Source organism: Sciurus vulgaris (genome assembly GCF_902686455.1).
Source record: "Sciurus vulgaris genome assembly, chromosome: 6".
Classification (NCBI taxonomy): Eukaryota; Metazoa; Chordata; class Mammalia; order Rodentia; family Sciuridae; genus Sciurus; species Sciurus vulgaris.
Window position 1 is genome coordinate 127021570 of NC_136466.1, and position 19247 is coordinate 127040816.

Below are 19247 nucleotides of genomic sequence, written 5' to 3' on the forward strand. Positions count from 1 at the left end.
TCTATTGTGAGTGGTAATTTAATAGGTAAGGCTTTAGATGTCATCTAAACTGAGAGACAATGAAAATTGGATTGAGGAAAAGACTAAACAATTTTACCTTTCAAATAATTTTTCCAAAATAACTTTGAATTTCCTTCATAGCCTACCCATACATTATTCTTCATCCTCTTGATGTTGTCCATTGATTAACTCATTTAGTGCCTTTCTCAATGGTTTCCAAACCTGGATGTTTTCCAGAATATTCCAAACCACTTCTTTTTAAACTGTAAAAGCTGGGTTTCTCCCAGATCAACGGAGTTAGAAACCCTGTGTACAGAGTCCAGGCATTTGAGGTTTTAAAAATTTCCCCTGGTTATTCTGAAACAGGCCAAAGTTCAAACTTCTAGGGTTAAGAGTTCCAGAAATAACACTTTTTGTTTTCCAGGCATTCTCTAGATGCTTTATGCATATTAACTCATTTAATCCTCACACCGAGCTATAAAATGGGTATGTATTACTCCCTTGTCACGGATGAGGAAGATTATGTAAAGAGATTAATAACTTGCCTGGGGTCACTGAACTAATTAGTGACAGAGTTGGGGTATGAACCCAGGCAGTCTGGCTCCAGAGCCAGGGGCCCACTTGCCTCTCTTTCTCAAGAGGGAGTATTGACCACAGTCAATCAACATAGTGTGGGACTGAAATGGGGCAACAGTTTGAAATTCAGAATCAGGGATCATTGTTTCACACTGATTATTATCACCTCAGGCTCAGACACTTGCATATTTTACAAAGAAGCAGCAAACTAAATGCCGACTCCCTGCCAGTATAATCTATGCATCTAAAAAGCATGACAAAAATATAGCCAGCAATGAAGCAGTTTTGGAAGTCCTGTGTAAATATATGCGAAGTTAATAGAGTATGCACTGGGTTCATGTCCAGGTGACATAAAGTGGGCCTGGGGAATAAGTTGAGCCTGAAGACCCATCTTCTCCATCCCCTTCCAGGAATACCATATGGGGAGAAGGTGAGAGAAGAAGTGGGATTCTTTCCAGGTGCCTTCTTACTACTCTGCTTTCTCTTCTCAGATAAATGGAAAGACCCTCATCTACATTTGGAGACCTTCAACTGATTATATTTCTAAAGTGTTTTTATTCCAATTCTAAGAGCCCTGTGACTGTTCTCTTGATCCCCTTCTGTTTTTCCTTCCAGACTCTTGACAGTCCTTCTGCAGCAGTCCAATCCCAGTGAGATCAATCACCAGGACAATGAGGTGAGTCACCCTTAGGCCACAGGTGGCCTGTTTGCCAGTCTGCCAGGGTGGAGAGAAGGACTTTTTTGAACCTTTGGTGCTTCCTCTTATAAAGGAGGAAATGGAGCACATTTTTGTGTTCCTACCCTGAAAGAGTAGATGTCTCCATTGTTAATCCTCAGGAGGAAATGTGGGTGTGTGTAGTTCTAATAAGGAAGGGCTTTATTGCATTAAGTACATAAGCATTAATCATAAGACTGAAATTTTGTAATTTCCCTCTGGACATTGAGAAATAAATACTGCCCTCTCTCCTGTCTTCTCAAGTCCCTGAAACTTAGATGACAAATGATGGCTCCAGATGTGTTCTCTCCGAGTGAAAGAGGACAGAGAGTGAGTCATTCCAGGCTATCTACTCCAGAGACGTGTAATTAATCTCAGTGATCACAATCGCTATTTTCTTCATGTTGCAAAGGCGATATCATGGAAGGCTTCCCCAAAGTGGAAGCCTCTGCTCTTCAATTAAGTTCTTAAAAGAAGGTGGGTGGGTCCTTACAGAGCTGCCCTGGAGTAGCTTAAGTCTTGTTATATCTCCATAACACTTTTAAAAAGCAGCATCAATTTTCATTAGTCAACCCAATTTAACAAGCTTCTTAAAAACCAACTTAAATATCTGGTGTTTGGTGGAATTTCTTTATAAATTTATGCTTGGTTTGGCTGCACTTCACCAAGAAGATCTGGTAATACTATGAAGGCTTAAAAACACTAAAAATAAATTTACTCAAGATGCCATACTACACTGTTTTTCAAGGAAGCCTTCTGGTCAGACAATAGTGCAGGGGTGGAGCCCCCTAAGAGTTTCCTCCTGGACTGGACCCCCATCTGTCTTGAGGCTTTTGATGAAAGGCCTCCTCCTGACCAGCATGAATGACCACAGCAAAAAGCCCCTGCTGGCAGCCGAGTCTGAGGTTGGATGCCTCCCTGTCTTAGGATCACACGCTGCTTTCACTCCCCAAATGTTCAGTGGTTTGAAGCCAAACCCCAGAGGACAGAAGATCGCACTGTTTTAAACTTCTGCTTTAAAATGAGAAGCAGAGATGAGACAGGCCCCCTGATCACTCTCTGCCCATGGTGTGAAAGCAGGACACTTGAGTGGTCAGCAGATTGGGAACTTCGAGATCCAAGGTCAGTTACCAACCGCTTCCTCTACCTCCAGTCCCTGCTGTCACTCATCTACTGTGGTTCTTACTTAGGAAGGTGATCAATCATTCATACCCTAAAGCTGAAGTCCACTTACGGACCTCCAACGCTGTCCACTCCTCAGTTGAACTAAAGTCCCTCAGTAAGGCATAATTCTTTCTCCCCCCCTACCATGGGAGGCCCTAGGTTGGTGGAACAGTGCAGGTGATGCAGATCTTTCGAAGAATAGCCGTTGTAACACCTTGCAGATAAAATGTGGTAGAAGTCCTTGATTTTTCCTCATGCAATGTGGCCTCTATGAAGAAGATTGTTCTGCTATTACAGGACCCATTGGACTTTAAGCTCAGAAAGCAGCAGCCTCAAGAGGAATACTTTCTTCTCAGTGTCACAGCTTCCTCTTCAGACTTTGTCACAGCAGGTCTGAAACCCATCTGAAACCAAGTGCTAATGCTTGCCTGTGTTTTTCATACTATGTATACATTTAATATACATTTATCCCTCTGTATCCATGGGGGATTTGTTCCTGGACCCCCTTATAATTCCAAAATCTAAAGATGCTCAAGTCCCTTATATAAAATGGTATAGACAAGTACAGTGGCACATGGCCATAGTCCCAGCAACTCCGGAAGTTGAGGCAGGAGGATTGTAAGCTGGAGGCTGCATCACAACTTAGCAAGACCCCGTCTTGAAATAAAAAATAAAAAGGGGCTGGGGACTTAGCTCAACAGTAAAGTGCTCCTGAATTCAATCCCAGTACTGCAAAGTAAATAAATAAATTCTTTCATTTATTCATTAAACAAAATAAATAAAATGATGTAGTAGTTGCAAATAACCTATGCAATCCCCCTATACATTTAAATCATTTAAGATGACTTATAATATCTCAAACAATGTAAGTGGTATGTAAATAGTTGTTATATGTTTAAGGAATAATGATAAGAGGTCTGTAAATGTTTAGTATTGACAAAATTTTGTTTTCCAAATATTTTCTAACACCAGTTGATTGAACCCATGGATGTAAAGCCCACAGATATGGAGAAAAGGATACACACACACATACACACACACACACACACACACACATTCTTACATGTGTGTATATTTTATATATATGTTTATGTATATTACATATATACATATGTATGTATATATAATTGCTAATATGAGCCAATTAGTATATATTTGCAAAGGTGGAAGGGAGAGATGACTAAGAAATGGAAAGAACACAACTCAGGCTTTTCATTACTTTCATTACATATTTCTCTTCTCAATATTTTGAACACTCTCCTTTTCTTCCAATTTTTCAATGAGCTCCAAGTACGAGGTAACTTCCAAATTGCATATGGGGGATGGGAATAACAGTTAAAACAGATGGACCCACCCTACATTTGCAAATTACCTAGAAGCAAAAGCAGCAAAGCCGAAAGCAATGAGGAAAAGGGTACGTTAGTGCTGATGAAGTATTCAAGTTTCCTGACAGCAAGAACACAGAGCAAGGCGGGCCTGGCACCTTCCAAGTTTAAAGTACTTATTTTCCAGAAACAACTAAAGGAATCCCAAGCTTATCACAATAAGGGTGAAGGGTTAAAGAATCAATTAGTAGAAATCTGACATCATTAACAAATATATCAGATTAAAAACTGAAATTAAAGAATGGAGAGATAGGAAGAGGAAGAAAAAGACTAATTTCTGAAAGCATTCGATAACTGCTCACGTACAACGAAACGATACCATTTTATTTCAGGGAAGGGAATGTTGCTTTAGAGGCCATCCTGATCTGAGCTCAATGACTTTTGTATTACTATTTTTTCCTTACCCACACTTGCTTTTAAAAAATTTAAATATTACCAGTAATACTAGAAAGTCCTGATTACTTTACCTGCTCCCTTTGCCCTCTAGAAGTCACTGATAGGTCTCTTTTCCAACCTTTTATGATACATAAGAGGTATCACCTTCTCTGTTGTTCTACAACCTTGATTTTTTTAACTCAAGAATATGCCTTAGACCTATATCCACATTGATAGAGTCTTAATGGTTTTGCGGTGGTTCATACTACGAAAATCCTCTGTCTATTGCGTGGTTCCCTGTGAATGAATATTGAGGTAGTCTCCAGTTTTTCGCCATCATAAACAGTAATATAGAGTTGTCTTTTAGGCTCTTCTTGAGTAACTTATGCAAGCATTTCTCCAGAATTGTCAGGTAGCAGAAAATGTAGGTTTTTATTTTAATACACACTGCTTAGTTATTCCCCAAAATAACTGCATCTGTTAATAGTTCCACAAGTAGTCTAAATGATACCCTTTTCCAATTATCACTGGATTTTTCTTGTTCATTTAGACCATCCTGGTTAATGAGATTGTACCTCATTTCATTGGTATAATTGTCTGTTTTATATTTTCTTTTCAGACTTGCCCATTTACATCCTTTGACCTATTGCATTATTCGTCATTTTCTTATAGATTCACAGAAGTTTATTTTTTAATCAAAACATTATTCCTTTGCCTGCTCTTGAGTTTAAAATACTTTTTCACAGTCTGTTACTTACTTTGGAACTGTTGGTAGTCTCTTCTTGCAGAGAAATTTTAAAATATGATGTAATCAAAATAATCATTCTTTTCTGTTACTGCTTTTGCTCTTAGTGTCTTTTTAAAAATGCCTTCCCTACCCCCAAAAACTCAATTACCGTATGCTAAATTTTCTCTTTTTTTTTTTTTTTTATTTGTGGTTTCATTTCTGAACTCTTTGTTCTGTTCCAACAATCTGTTTGCTTTTCTTGTTTCATTAATCACATTGCTTACTTGTAAAGTGATTTCTTTAGACGCTATCCATCCACACTGCAGAGTTTAACGCTGTGGGAAAGGCAGGATGGGTCGGATTGCCCTTTGCACTTTTGTTCTTCTAATCAGGACCTCCAGGGAATCATTGACACAGAAGCTTGCCTGTTGCAGCTGCGGAGAGTTAGCAGGTCGCTAAACAGCGGAAGTCTAACCTCCCCTGCTCTCATTGTAGCTTTGATAGGAAGAGCACCCCATCAGCTGTGGTTCTAAGGGTTGGGCATGTAGCTCAGCAGTAGAGCACTTGCCTAGTGTGTGTGAGGCCCTGGGTTCAATCCCTAGTACTGGGTGGTGGGGGAAAAAAATAAAAAACTAAGAGTTTCTCTGAGCTGTTGGCATCTAAGTTAGAACTTCGAATGCATTGATCCAGAGAAGTGCCATTAGGCATAGTATTTAGGACATATTCTTGATTCCATGCTCATTCTTCTGTTGGTAAACTTTTATGAGCAGCCTGACCATCCAAACTTCAATTATACTAGCACTCTGAGAAAATAATTCCAAGTTGCAAAAACAGATGTGAACTTTTGGACAGGATTCTCAGTACCAGTTCCACTTACCACATTCCTAAGATACAACCACCAGCAGACATTGTGCACTCTGAAGGCAAAACCAAGAGAAAGAGACCCTGACTCTAAAACTCTTCTCACTTTATAGTTAGCAAAAGGTAAATTCACCCAAATTTTTATACCAAAACTGTCTATTTTAAAATGTGGAGTAAGGTCAGCATGACTTAGGAGCCCTCACTTCCCTCTCCCCTACCCTACTCCATAAATGTCAGAGGCAGACCATGGATTTCCCATCTTTGTATCCCTAGAATCTAGCATGGTACTTGCACATAATGAAAAAAATCATACTTTTATATATATGAAGATGAATGGATAGATTAATAGATAGGGATTCGATTCAAGAAAAATCCATGTTATTTTATTGTATGGCCCTTTCTCCCTTTGTTTTATTGACCCAACTTTAATTACCCACTTTATTTACCAGACCTGACTCCAGATGATGTTAGTTATTTCCAAAATCTACTCCCCAAAAATAAGATTTTATATCATTTACAGTCTTAAAAAAAATGTCCTGCAAACTTTCATGTGTTGGTGAAGTCTAGGGACCCATTCTCTAAAAAATATTGAAATTACTTAAAAGAAAATATATAGGATCACAAAAATCACTTATACTCAAATAGACTCATTAAAATATTTTAAAGCATAGTCTGGTATGGTGGCACACACCTGTGATCCCAGCAGCTCCAGAGGCTGAGGCAGGAGGGTTGCAAGTTCAAAGCCAGCTACAGCAACTTATCAAGGCCATAAGTAATTCGGTGAGACTCTGTCTCTAAATAAAATACAAAAAAATAAAGGGCTGGTGATGTATTTCAGTGGTCAAGTGCCTCTGGGTTCAATCCCAGTATCAAATAAAGAAATAAATATATTTTAAATTACAAATATAAATATAGTATAATTTATAAACTTTTTAATTAATGCATTAAGAAGATTTGATAGTGCAACCACAAACTCCTACAGTTTTGAAGTGGTGATGCATGTGTAATATTTTGAGATAATCTACAATAGCTAATGTGATATAAAAGTAATTTGTATTGGTGGAAAAGTCACAGGTACTGTTACAATATCATGGGTTGTTGCCTGTATTTATATTTAAAGAAGATAATAAAGTTCAACTAGAAGTTAGTGAAAATAACTTTAAGAAGTAACTTAGTTTTTTGATGTAAGTGCACATAAATTCTGATTTCTATCCATGAATAGAACCTTTGCTCTAGCCGTAATTTAAAAAAAAATCTTTCAAAAACATTTCGAAGATCTTTCAAAAACACTTTGAGCAGTTAACGTAATAGTTGTAATAGTTGCCTCTCAAAGTGATCTGCCTCAAATAAGAAGATAGTTATTTTATCCATTCAATAAATATTTAAGTGTCAGTCACATCATATGTAGGCTTCATCTCTGTTCTAAGAGTTCATTCACTAGAGCAGAAAAATCTGTTTTCTACTTTGTTGAAAAATAAATACAACAACTTAGGTCTCTATTCTAAAGGCTTTGTTTTATATTTATTCTTGTCAAAATTTGTTACTATACATCCATGATTTAATTCATTAGTGTCTCTTTTAAATTACAAAAACCTCCATTCTAAACACATATTTAATGTCAGGGACATTATTTTTGCATATATTGTATGAAGAGAGTGGCAGTTTTAAAAAATAGCATTATTAGTGTCAATTACTAGTGTCCTAAAGTCCAACCTCAGTTTATTTTTGATCTTCAGTTATAATCTTTGGTTATTGTGATGTTGACTGTTTATCTGTCTAGATTAGAAAACTCCCAAACAATGATGAGTACTAATCTTTCTGATCTATAGACTTTTTCCAAATAAAATTGAATTAAAATGATTTTCATTAGTGCATTTGTAACACTATCTAGTTTTTTTAGAAATCATTCATTCTACTTCTCTGAGGAAGATCTTCTATAACTTTTGTGGGGAACAGTCATAGGTGGCTGGGAATTATTAGTAAGTGAATTTTTAATGTCAACCAGAGCCAACATAGTTATGAAATTCTAGATCCTTCAGAGGATATAGAATTGTTTTGCTGACCCCTCAACCGTGCTATAATTCTGTCTCCCAGTGCACCAAGATAAGTGGGTACCAAACACCCAACCCTAGCAAAGTTTCTCTGTGCCTTTCAGGACTGGTTGGAGTTGGCGTTAAAGTGCAGTTCTGAAACATGAAACCTGCTAAACACTAAATCAGATTTCTGACTCAGAAAATAGAAAAGTTATGGTGGTTTTTAGTGGGGGGAATATTTTGAGAAGCTTCTAGAACTTGTAAGTTCATAACTGAAATTGTAGTGGCTCAGCCTCAGGGCGCGGAATCACTTACCTGAGCAAGAGCACTGTTCCAAAGCAACCCTACTATGCACCCAGCAGTTTCGCTGTGCATTTAGTCTTCTTGGCAATCTAAAAACAGACCCTAAGTCAACTGAAGTTAGCACTTCCCTTCAAAACATTCTGGAGAGTTTATATTCATAACCAAATGTGAATTGTGCTTCACTCTGAACCAATGCTTTTTATTTTTTAAAGGAAATGGGACTTTGCTATCAAAGTCCCGAGGCCATTTTGGTGTTGTTGCGGTACTTCTGCAAGTGATTCCTAGATTTTCAGCTCCTAGTTGCTTTCAAGGTCCAACTGAGCTCCAGAGAACTGGTAGGAAAGGTCTCCACAGTTTGGACACAAGCAGCTGTCTCTTTCACATCCAACAGACTCTAATTTTGTCTCCCACATGTCCAAGAAACCGGGATAAACTGCATTTCACTACTTATTTCTAGTGCACATTTCTTGAACACCTACTGTGTACTCAGTCGCTCAGTATGGGGGCATTCCAGGGTGAATACAACACAGTGTCTGCCTTTACCCGTGTCACAGCTTCATTGTGATTTCTCTCACTGCTCAGTGAGGACACCAGTCACCAAGCCTGAAGTCCATCCTGTAAATGTTCAACCACTGCAATGCCTGCAGGGTTGGCAGAAGCTGAAGAAAGGAGAAGGAGGCAGTTGTAGGAAACTGTTCCTAAAGAAAGAGTGTTGTGCAATACCAACTGCTGCCATGAGCTGATTTTGAAAGTTTTGGTTTTTATATTATTAACTTTAAGAGGATTTATTTTTATTTCTCATTACTCAACTGAAAAAAAAAAAGGCAACAGCAGGAAATTTCTCTTAGCTTGAGAGAATGTTCACAAGTTGTTTACACTGTGATAGTGATTTAGAGAAGTAGTGAATTCTAGTCTTGATTTGGGGCTATTCAGAGGACTTCCATTCATTTCTAAAGGTGCTCCCAAGTTTCAGAGCGGGGGAGGATGGATATTATATAATATGATAGTATATATCTTACAAAAATAAATGTTGCCAGCTGCATTTTTAGGAGGAACCTGGAGACATTGCCAAATGAGACAAATAATAATAAAGGGTAGTAACCCCTGACTCTACTGAAAAACACCATCTACAAAGTGAGACCTTGAATTCAGCTAAAATCACAAAGAAAAGAATTTTCCAGCACCAGAGCTCATTTCCAAATATCAGGGTGATGTATAGAAAGAACATTTTCCTCCAGAGCCGGAGAACCCTGAATTTGAATCTCAGACCTACTGTGTACTTGATCAGGGCCTTAAGCAAGTTAGTTACTCTGTTTCAATTTCCTTATGTGTGAAGTGGGTCTAAAAATACCCACTCTTAGATAGGATCATTGGAAAGATTCAATGAGATAAGGTGTATAAAATTCTTGGCACCAAGTGGCTGTATCAAAAATAGTAGTAGGTTTCTCATCCCTTTTCTTTACCAAAACATGCAAGGATTGGTATTTGAAGGAGTTTTGTTGTTTCTTTAAGAAAATAACTGAAAAGTCTGGCAATTTTGTTTAGGTGACTGCACAATCACAATTTAATTCACAACTACATTTTCATACTGAATTCCCACATCCTTGAGTTGTATCTCTGAATATAGTCATTGCTGTCTACCTCACCTTTGACAGTAGGACAAAGGACAAGGTTACATGTCCAAAAAAATTCTAAGTGTTGACTAATAAGTTGGGACCGCACTAGACCAATTCATTCTCTGTAAAGGTCATGTTTTGTCTTTTCTTCAGAGTGTATGATTACAAAAAAGCAAAGCCACATTTTACGAAAGCAAGAAATCCAATCACAAACATGAGAAGTCATTCATCTACTTAATAAATAGTATTTACAGTTTTTACAATGTGCCTGGCACTGTCCTAGACTCTAGGGATTTAGACAGGCAGACGAGGACCCAGATCTCATGACTTGAAAATTGACTCAATGTTTTTAATCTTGAATATTGTTGGCACTAAATGATGAATCCAATGACTCTGAAACAAATGGGACTCAGAACTGAGAAAGGAGTGAACCATGCAAAATAAAAAAGAATCTGATTCTCTCAAGTTCAAATTCCAGTGAGTTCAGTTGAAAATGAAGAGGACCCATTAAAATGCATTGAGTTATTCAGCATTCCCCAAGTAAAATTTCAGCTGTTGGAATAAGAGCAAGACATTCCACAGCATTCTTTTCCATATGGAACCAATTTTTTAAAATAGCCTCGAGAATATCTCTGGAGGCTCAGTATTATATGACATTTGAAACTTGAAACCTGACAGTGCACCATAATTTAAGGATTTAAAATATGGAACTGGTTGAGGGGATTTAGCATTCTAATCCCAGGGCCCCACAAACCTCAAACCCTACATTCAGTTCCGTGCTTACTCACAGACTTGGGAACTTCTCTAGAGTTCAGTTTCCTCTTCTATAAAATGAGGACAATTGCACCTGTCAGAGTTGACTATCTGCAGTGGCAATTCAAAATCTCAGTGGCCTGACGCAAGAAAAACTTATTTCTTGCTTGCATTATAGTTCAAAACTAGTCGACAGGATGGACCTGTTTGCCCTTATCAGTCAGGGACTCTGGCTTTTCAGTTACATGGTTCCATCATCTTCTAGAGCCTTGTCTTTCTCTGCATTCAGTTGTTGGATGAATAAAGAGAGGAGGAGGGGAGGAATACCTGATCTCTTTTCTGGGCCAAGTTGTTTTTCTCCCTTCTGTCTCTATTTCAATGATCAGTACGCAGTCCCATGTCTGCAGAAACCTTGCAATGTAGTCTGACTATGTGCCTTGGAAGAAGAAGAAATAGAATTTGGTGAACATGGAGTAGACTTCACCACAGCACAGAGGTGGTTTGGAGGGTTAAGTGAGATAATACATATATAAGAACTCGGAAAGGTCACTGGGTAAATAAATACTAGCTCCCGCCTATTATTACTACATGCCTAAGTAGGCAAGGTCTGTCTTTTCCACTCAGCTTATGCTGGATGGAGCAAAGAAGACCAAGGTGATGTCTCCTATCTGTCAGGATGACTATAAAAAGAGAAGCTTCAAAAGTGTTTATGCCCTTGGGCTGGGATTGTGGCTCAGTGGCAGAGCGCTTGCCTAGCATGTGGGAGGCACTGATTTCAATTCTTAGCACTGCATATAAATAAATAAAATAAAAATCCATTACCAACTAAAAATATATTTAAAAAAAGAAAAAAATGTATGTATGCCATTTGCTTCCTTTAAGGGCATCTTGATTTCAATTCATTTTGGATACATTTTATATAATTGAGAAGAGTGGGCAAGGAGATGAGTCTATCTTTCAGAGTGCATTTCCAAATCATACCAGTTCTTTTGGACCACAATTTTCCAGAATAAACTCATTACTATTAAGTTATACCTTAACTGTATGAAATTGTGAAAGAAGCTGAGGTTCACCAGATTGCCTCTCCCAGCTGTTCTCCTAATTACTTCCAAAGAGTAATTCCTTTGCAACAGTATAAATAGGATCATACCAACATCTGCTTTTAATCCTCACTGTCTTTCCATTGAATTTAGAATTAAATCCAAATGGTTTATACGGCATCAGTATCTACCCTCCAAACTTCCCAGGATCGGTCCCTGCCTCCCTCTCCATCTTCATCCTGGGTCATTCTCCTGTCTTCTACTCCATCCATTCATTCATTCATTCAACAGCTGTGCATAGTCTCTCTATTCTAGGCTCTGCAAACACAGCAGTCAGACAACATCCTGCCCTTGCGGTGGGAGTTAGCGTTGACTCAGTCTCAGGGGTCTTCCTTGAACATACTCTCCGCCTCTGTGGCTTGGTGTGGGCTGTCTTCTCCCTCCAATTCTTTTCACAGACGTCTGTTTAGAACTTGACTCCTTTGCTTACTCTCTAACAAAGCACCTTGGGCACACGTATCAGCATTTACCATTCTAGAAAATCCTCTGGCTTATTTGTATGCCTTTATTGTCTTTCTTTACCACCACGTGACTCCCCTGAGGGCAAGGTCTGTTATCTTACTCACTTCTGTGTCCTCTATACCTATTTGCCTGGCAAAAAGCAGAAGCTCAACAAATATCTGTTAAGTGAATTATTTAACAAATAATTCAACAAATAACAAATGAATGAACAAGCAGTAACCAGCGTGTGCTCAGCCCTGGGGAGAAAGCATGAGCCCTGGTTTCCTTCCTGGGAGCCCACACTCATCTCTGCCTGCCTCTGATTGTTGTTTTGTAGGGTATGACACCACTCCACTGGGCAGCTTTCCACAACCGACCTCAGCACACCCAAATGCTGTTGAAGAAGGGGGCAGACCCCACCCTCGTGGATAAGGACTTCAAAACAGCTCTCCACTGGGCAGTTCAGGTGAGAGACTGACCAGTGGGCCCATTTCTAGTTTATGTGATATAAAAAAAAAAAAAAAAAAAAATGTTAAAGATTGTCTGAGCAGGTTGAACGTGAAGGATGGAATTCTCACAGGTACAAGGCCTGGTGTGGATATGAGCGAACGAGGTATGACAGAGCAAGTAGGATATACTCCGCCCTCCTATGCTCCTCGCATATTGAGAGGGGCAACAGCAAAGCTGTCACTTTGGAGTCTCTGCCTTGCTGTATGTCTCTCTTCTCTCTCTCTCTCTCTCTCTCTCTCTCTCTCTCTCTCACACACACACACACACACACACACACACACACACACACACACACACCACCCTCTCTTTCTTCATCTCAGTGCTTGCTACTAGCTTAACAGTAAGCTCCAAACGATTACTGGGGAATAATCCCTTCAATGTCTTTGAATCATGACTCTGACTCTTTCTTCTATCCAAGTCCTGCACAGAGGCCTCCTTGCAGGTGATCCTAAATTCTATGCTGAACAGTGAAAATAGTGACCCATGATCACAGGAGGGGGTCAATGCCAAAACACAAAACCAAATGCAAAATGACAGAAATCAGAGTAGACCTGCAAAGTCTAGAATCCAAAGAGGGTAAAACAGAATGAGGTGAAAGAATGGCAGCTAACCTGCACAGAAGCGCCTTCCATTTCCAAGGGGATTGATTAACTGGTATAATAAATTAACCAAGGAGTTATCTATTCCTCCTTCAAGGAGTGCAGTCCTATGCTCCCTTCAACAGACTGTGAGACCATTCTTTTGACACCTAAACACAGGCAACACTGCTGATTATTTCCATTGGCCCAGTAAGACCACCCTTTCAAAACTCTGCCAGCATCCTTGTGAGAGTCATTTCTGCTGTGGTTTCACTCATTGTTTTCATATGCCAAGCATAGCAGAGGTGGGCACCTGGGACTTTCAGGATTGACATATGTGCCTGGTGAGGGGAAACAGAAGTGATTTGGAAACTGTTGTTTTTGTCCCTCTGAACTTGTCTTCAGTTACTGTGCATCAGAGTCAACCCTGGGTCAAACTGCAAAGTGAGCAAAACTTGTTTTTGTCATTTCCACCTGCCCTTAACACCCTCCCACGTACTTTCAGTATCTAATCACCCCCATGCCTGTCCTCCCTGCCAATCTGTGCCCAGAGCCCCCAGAGCTGGTATCTAACTAATCACAGATAAGCACTGTAACAGAGGCCCCAGAAGAACATGGCTGACTCCCAAAAAGTGCCCCGTGATGTTGGTTCTCAGCTAAGGTGAAAGTGGCATCAGGATCAAGCATTTTCTATAAGTTCGCCCTCAACACCCCTGCCTTCTGATTCCCTAATTCTGGGATGTATGTGCATTTTGGAAAATTTCCCACAGCTAATTCTGACTGACATACCTCTCCCTACCTCCACTCCAGCCCCAATTTACAGCTACTGCCCTAGACCTGGTCTTGCAAGGAAATTACTAGTAGTATTTGTGAAATCACAGATTCCCAGACCTCACTCCAGACCTTTTGAGTCTGGCTCTCTGGGGATGGGACCACTGTTCTGATTGTCTCAGAAGCAGTTTTGCAAAACTAAAAGAACAACATATTCAACTCAGACGATGTGTGTGTGTATCAGACAGACCTGGATTTGATCTGAGGAGTCACCAACACCTCTTAGCCTAACTATCTAGATCTTTGTGGGGTATGAATGAGACCAGGCATATGAAAGTGATATGTAATGTGCTATGAAATTGGAAGAGCTAATCATTTTATTATGGTTCCTGATTTCCTCCCTAAAATCTTGGTTGTTATACACGTGTTCATATCCTGTCTCTCTATTAAATGTTATATCTTTCAACCTGCTGCTTTCATTAGAAATCATCTGAAGATATTTTAAACAAGACTGATGCTCAGGAGCCAACTCTTAGATTCTCATTCATTTGTTCTGGGGTACAGCCCAGGTATCAATATTTTTTAGAGCTCTCTCCCCAGAAAAGTATAATGTATAGCTAGGGTTGAGAACAACTATGATAAATGAATCATATTAATATCTTATCCACTTCTAGCCATGTGTCTGCCTTTTGACCAGGATTGTATAAATGAAATACCTCACTCATTTATTCACTCAATCACTTAATAAATATTTTTTTCAGCATCTACTGTGTGTCTGGCATTGGTGGTAAAATTATTAACAAGACAGGTAACTTTTAGTACTTCCACAATTGTAAATGAAATTGTGTGTGGTTGTATGAGTATGTTTGCATTCATTTTAATGAGGAAGGAATCCGTATCTTTTTTTCGTGATTTTTAAGAATCACAGCTTTGCCCTCTCTCCCTTTTCTGTGGTTAGCAGTAAAATTCAGAAGTGCGTGTTCTACCCTTTACACTGCAAAGACAAAGGGTAATTCCAAATGTCAGTTGAAATCATGATTACACTCGCCTTCTTTAGTCTTCTTGTTCATCTGTAACACAGGACCAGCATTGTGCTCCTTAAAGTTTTTCCACATGAATGATTCTATTTCCCATTGTCATTTATTCCTTTTGATGAACTTCCTGTTTTTCTGTTGAACCATATGAGATCCCATTTAAAGCTATAGTATTTCGAAATAATAAAGCTTTTGTATTTGAAACAGCTATCCAAAGCAGTAAATATTTGAAATATCAGGCCCCAAAATATGCTGGTAAGCCTTCCTGCTGCCATGTTTTCAAGCGTCCCTTGGTCGCTGGTGACCCCCTGCCATAGGCCCATTGCCCTCTTTCTCACTCCCCTGTCTGCTCAGAAGATGCCATTGCTTGACTGTACCTGCCCTAACAATGAGCAGGGTTACATCCTCCCCAGAACAATCACTCTAAGTGGCCTTCCAGTCCCTTAGGGGCATGTCCTTATGTACCTATGATGACACCAACTTACCAGGAGTCTAGCCAGGTATCTCCCTGCCTCATCTCCCCTTCATTCCTCAACTGGGTAGAAGTTTAGTTCTTCTCCCACCCTTCCTCAGAAAGCTCATCAGCTTCTGTGGCTTCAATTACCATGAAACTCAGAAAAGTCTCAGATCAATGACTTCAGGTATGACCTCTCCTAACCCTAGACCCACATTTCCCGTTCTCCAGAGCATCTCCCCACAATTTCCCACAGATACTTCATACTCAATATAGTCAAACTGAATCTTTAATCCTACCTTCCTATCATACATCTTCATCCTCCTACTAGCCCAAGCTGAAGACCTTATATACTCTATCAATACCCTTTCCTTATCACCCTTTATAGCCAGTTGGTTATCAAGGTCTCTCAATTCTACCTCCTCAGGTCTCTCAACTCTCTCCCCTCCTTTCTGTCCTCAGGGTCAGGGTCCTAGCAGGAAAGAGATGGAATACTCAGATGGGGATAATTGAGGAAAGAGAGTTATGAAGAGACTCAACACGTAACATCTGAGCAGGTTGCCATTAGGACATATGGACCTAAAAAGTATGGGAAGGAGTAATTGACTATGAAGACTTTTTTTTTTTTTTTTTTAATTTTTAGAGGAGAAAAAGTTTAATTTGGCTTACAGCTTCAGAGCTTCATTGGATGGTGGGCCAACTCTATAGTTCTGAGCCTGAGGTGAGGCAGAACATCAGAGTGGAAGGGCATGCCAGAGCAAAGCAGCTCAAGACATGGCAATAGGAAGCAGAGAGAGGACTTCACTCACCTGAGAAAAAATATCAACCCAAAGGCACATCCCCAGTAATCTGCTTCCTCCAGTCACACCCTACCTGCCTACAGTTACCACCAGTTAATCTGTATCCGTGGATTAATAGCAGTGACAGCTCTCATAATCCAATCATTTCACCTGTGAACATATCTTGCATTGCCTCATGCATGAGCTTTTGGGGTGACCTCATATCTAAACCATAACATTCTGCTCCTGTCCTCCCAAAACTCATGCCCATCTCACAGTGCAAAATACAGTTAGTAAATTTCTAAGAGGTCCCACAGTCTTAATAGTTTCAGCATTAGCCAAAAGTTAAAGTTCAAAATCTCATTTGAGATTCAAGGCAAACTCTTCATTATGAGTGGAGATCAAAAGAAAGTTGCATACATGCAGTATATTATGGCCCAGAGTAACATTTCCATTCCACAAGGAGAATTAACAACATAAAAGAAGGGATGGGACCAAAACAAGACCAAAGTTCCACAGGATAAACAAGTCTCGTAGTTCCATGTCCAGCATCTGGAGTACATGTCATTGTGATGTTACCTCAAAAGGGCATATATCTCACCCCTGTGACCTTGCTGGTTGTAGCCTACATGGCCTCTTTCTTGGCTTTTCTCTGCTCAATTCCTGAAGCTTTTCATGGTAAACATCCCATGTTACTGAATCTCAGAGGTTTCCACTGCAGCTTAGGCTTCCTTCTTATATCTTCACATGTTGCCCTCTCAGGGGTTATCTGCAGGGATTCCAACCCTGCTACACTTTTCCTAGCCTGCCATGCTTTCCTTTGAAATCTTGGTGGAAACCTCCATGACTCCCTAACTTTAGCATTCCTGCATTTCTGCAGAACCAGGACCACGTGATTGAGGCCAAGGACTTATGCCATCTTCAGCAGTATCTGAGCATCCTGGGGCCACAACTGCAGTAACCTTTGAGTGCCCTGGTGACTGAGCCTAAAGAAACAGCTTCTTACACCACTCCCCCTTTTCCACACAAGCAAGGTACCCCCATGATCTTTCTCAAAGGAATTTTTACTTCTACACGCTTGAACCTGAGATGTATTTGGTCTTGCCAATTCCCAAGATGCCCTCAAGTCATCTTCCCTATTGTTTCTGAGTAAAATACTTAGTATCTCTTTAGTGGCTATAATCTCTTTAACAACCACAACTTCATTAGCTCCAGTTTTACTTGCACTTTTCTGGCCAAAATGCAAGTCTTTCAAATCTTTTTGCTTTTCTTTCTGTTTCTTATTATCACAGTAAACTTGGCAAAAAAAAAAAAAAAGTCACCAGAAATATCCATGCCACCCCCAAATGTTAGGCTGCCTTGAAATTTCCTCTGGCAGATTAATTAGTCCATTGCCTTTAAATTCAGCCTCACAGAAAGTCTCAGGACATGGACAAAATATAGACAACTTCTTTGCTAGAATGAAATACGAATGGCCTCTAGTCTAATTTTCAGTGAAGTCCTCCTTCTCCTCCGAAATCTCATGAACATAGTCTTTACTGTCCACAGTTCTATTGGTATTCTGGTCTTTCGAGCTTTCACTAGAATTGATCATTAAGCTCTACTTAGAATATTCTAAAGCTCTTCCAGCTTGCATCTTTAAACTTTTCAAAAATTCTTCCCTGCATACACTATCTCCAAAGTCTTCTGAACCACATGGTCAAGTTAGCAATTGACCTCAGTACCAATTTCTGTTTCAGTTAGCTTTTTGTCACTGTGACCAAGAGACCTGAAAAGGACAACTTAAAGGAGGAGAAAGTTTATTTTGGCTTATGGTTTAGAGTTCCAGTTCATGGTTGGTTGACTCCATAGCTCTGGGCCCAAAGTGAGGCAGAACATTATAGCAAAAGGACATGGTGGAGAGAAGCAGCTCAGAACATGACAACCAGGAAACAGTGAATACAAAGTCTTATTCTATTTGTGCTGCCTTAACAAAATACCAGACACTGGGTAACTCGTATTTTAAAGGGATTATTTATCATAGTTCTGTAGGCTCAAAATTCCTAGGTCAAGAAACCTGCATCTCCTGAGGGCCTTTATTCTGCATTATTCCATGGCAGAAGGCAGAAAGACAAGAGAATACACATGAGAGAGCAAGATGGAAGGGTGTTAAGCTCATTCTTTATAAGGATGTCATTCCCACCAGAATTAACCTATTCCTGAGAGAGCAACATTAATCTATTTATGAGAGCAGAGCCCTCATGATCTAATCATCAACTAATCTCAACACAGTTGCATTGGGGATTATGTTTATGTTTCATTTCTTTCTACTTCTTCTTCTTCTTTTTTTTTTTTTTTTTTTGGTACTGGAGATTGAACCTAGAAGGGGCATTTAATTACTGAGCCATGACTCCAGCCCTTTTAATATTTTTATTTAGAGATGGGGTCTCACTAAATTGCTGAGGATGGCTTTGAATTCACAATCCTCCTGCTTCAGCATCTCCAGCTGCTGGGATTACAGGCATGCACCACCACATGCCATGGTCTAGGATTATGTTTCTAATACATGAACCTTAAGAGATACATTCAAATCATAGCATTAAGATATAGCAAAAGTTATAGCTATAGTAACACACCTGGGACAGAAACTGTAACCTTTCATGAATAACAAAACTGTACTTTGGCAAGAAGGGAATTGAGGGATAAATAATCCATTTTTTTTTTCCTCCTATACCCACTTTCTGTCAATGCCACCCACTTGCCAAACCCAGCCAGAAGCCAATGGGCCAAGGAGCCATTTTGATGCAATTCCTTTGATGCTGAAGGGTGGACACAAATGGGAAAAGATGGGGAAGCACTAAGAAGAATACATGGAAACAATTTATCACACTGCCATAGGTCAAGCTTGTACCTTCTCTCTTCTGAACAGTTACAGAAGCTGGTATTCCTACTTTCTTTTAAAAATTTTATTTTATTTTATTTATTCTAATTAGTTGTACATAACAGTAGAATGCATTTATACATTTTGGTAGATCATACATAAATAGAGTGTAAGCTCTCATTTTTCTGATTATACATATTCCTACTTTCATC

The 19247-nt window shown here is 39.5% G+C and overlaps 1 protein-coding gene across 3 annotated transcripts in view; it reads left to right on the plus strand.

The window, feature by feature from the left end:
* Positions 1–19247, plus strand: part of ANKRD55 (ankyrin repeat domain 55) — a 103456-nt gene that overhangs the window by 45177 nt on the left and 39032 nt on the right. For all 3 annotated transcript variants that reach the window (XM_079145265.1, XM_079145266.1, XM_079145267.1), the window contains exons 6-7: positions 1192–1252; positions 12387–12515. In XM_079145265.1, coding sequence (XP_079001391.1) covers positions 1192–1252; positions 12387–12515 — 190 coding nt within the window. The remainder of the gene's footprint in view (positions 1–1191; positions 1253–12386; positions 12516–19247) is intronic.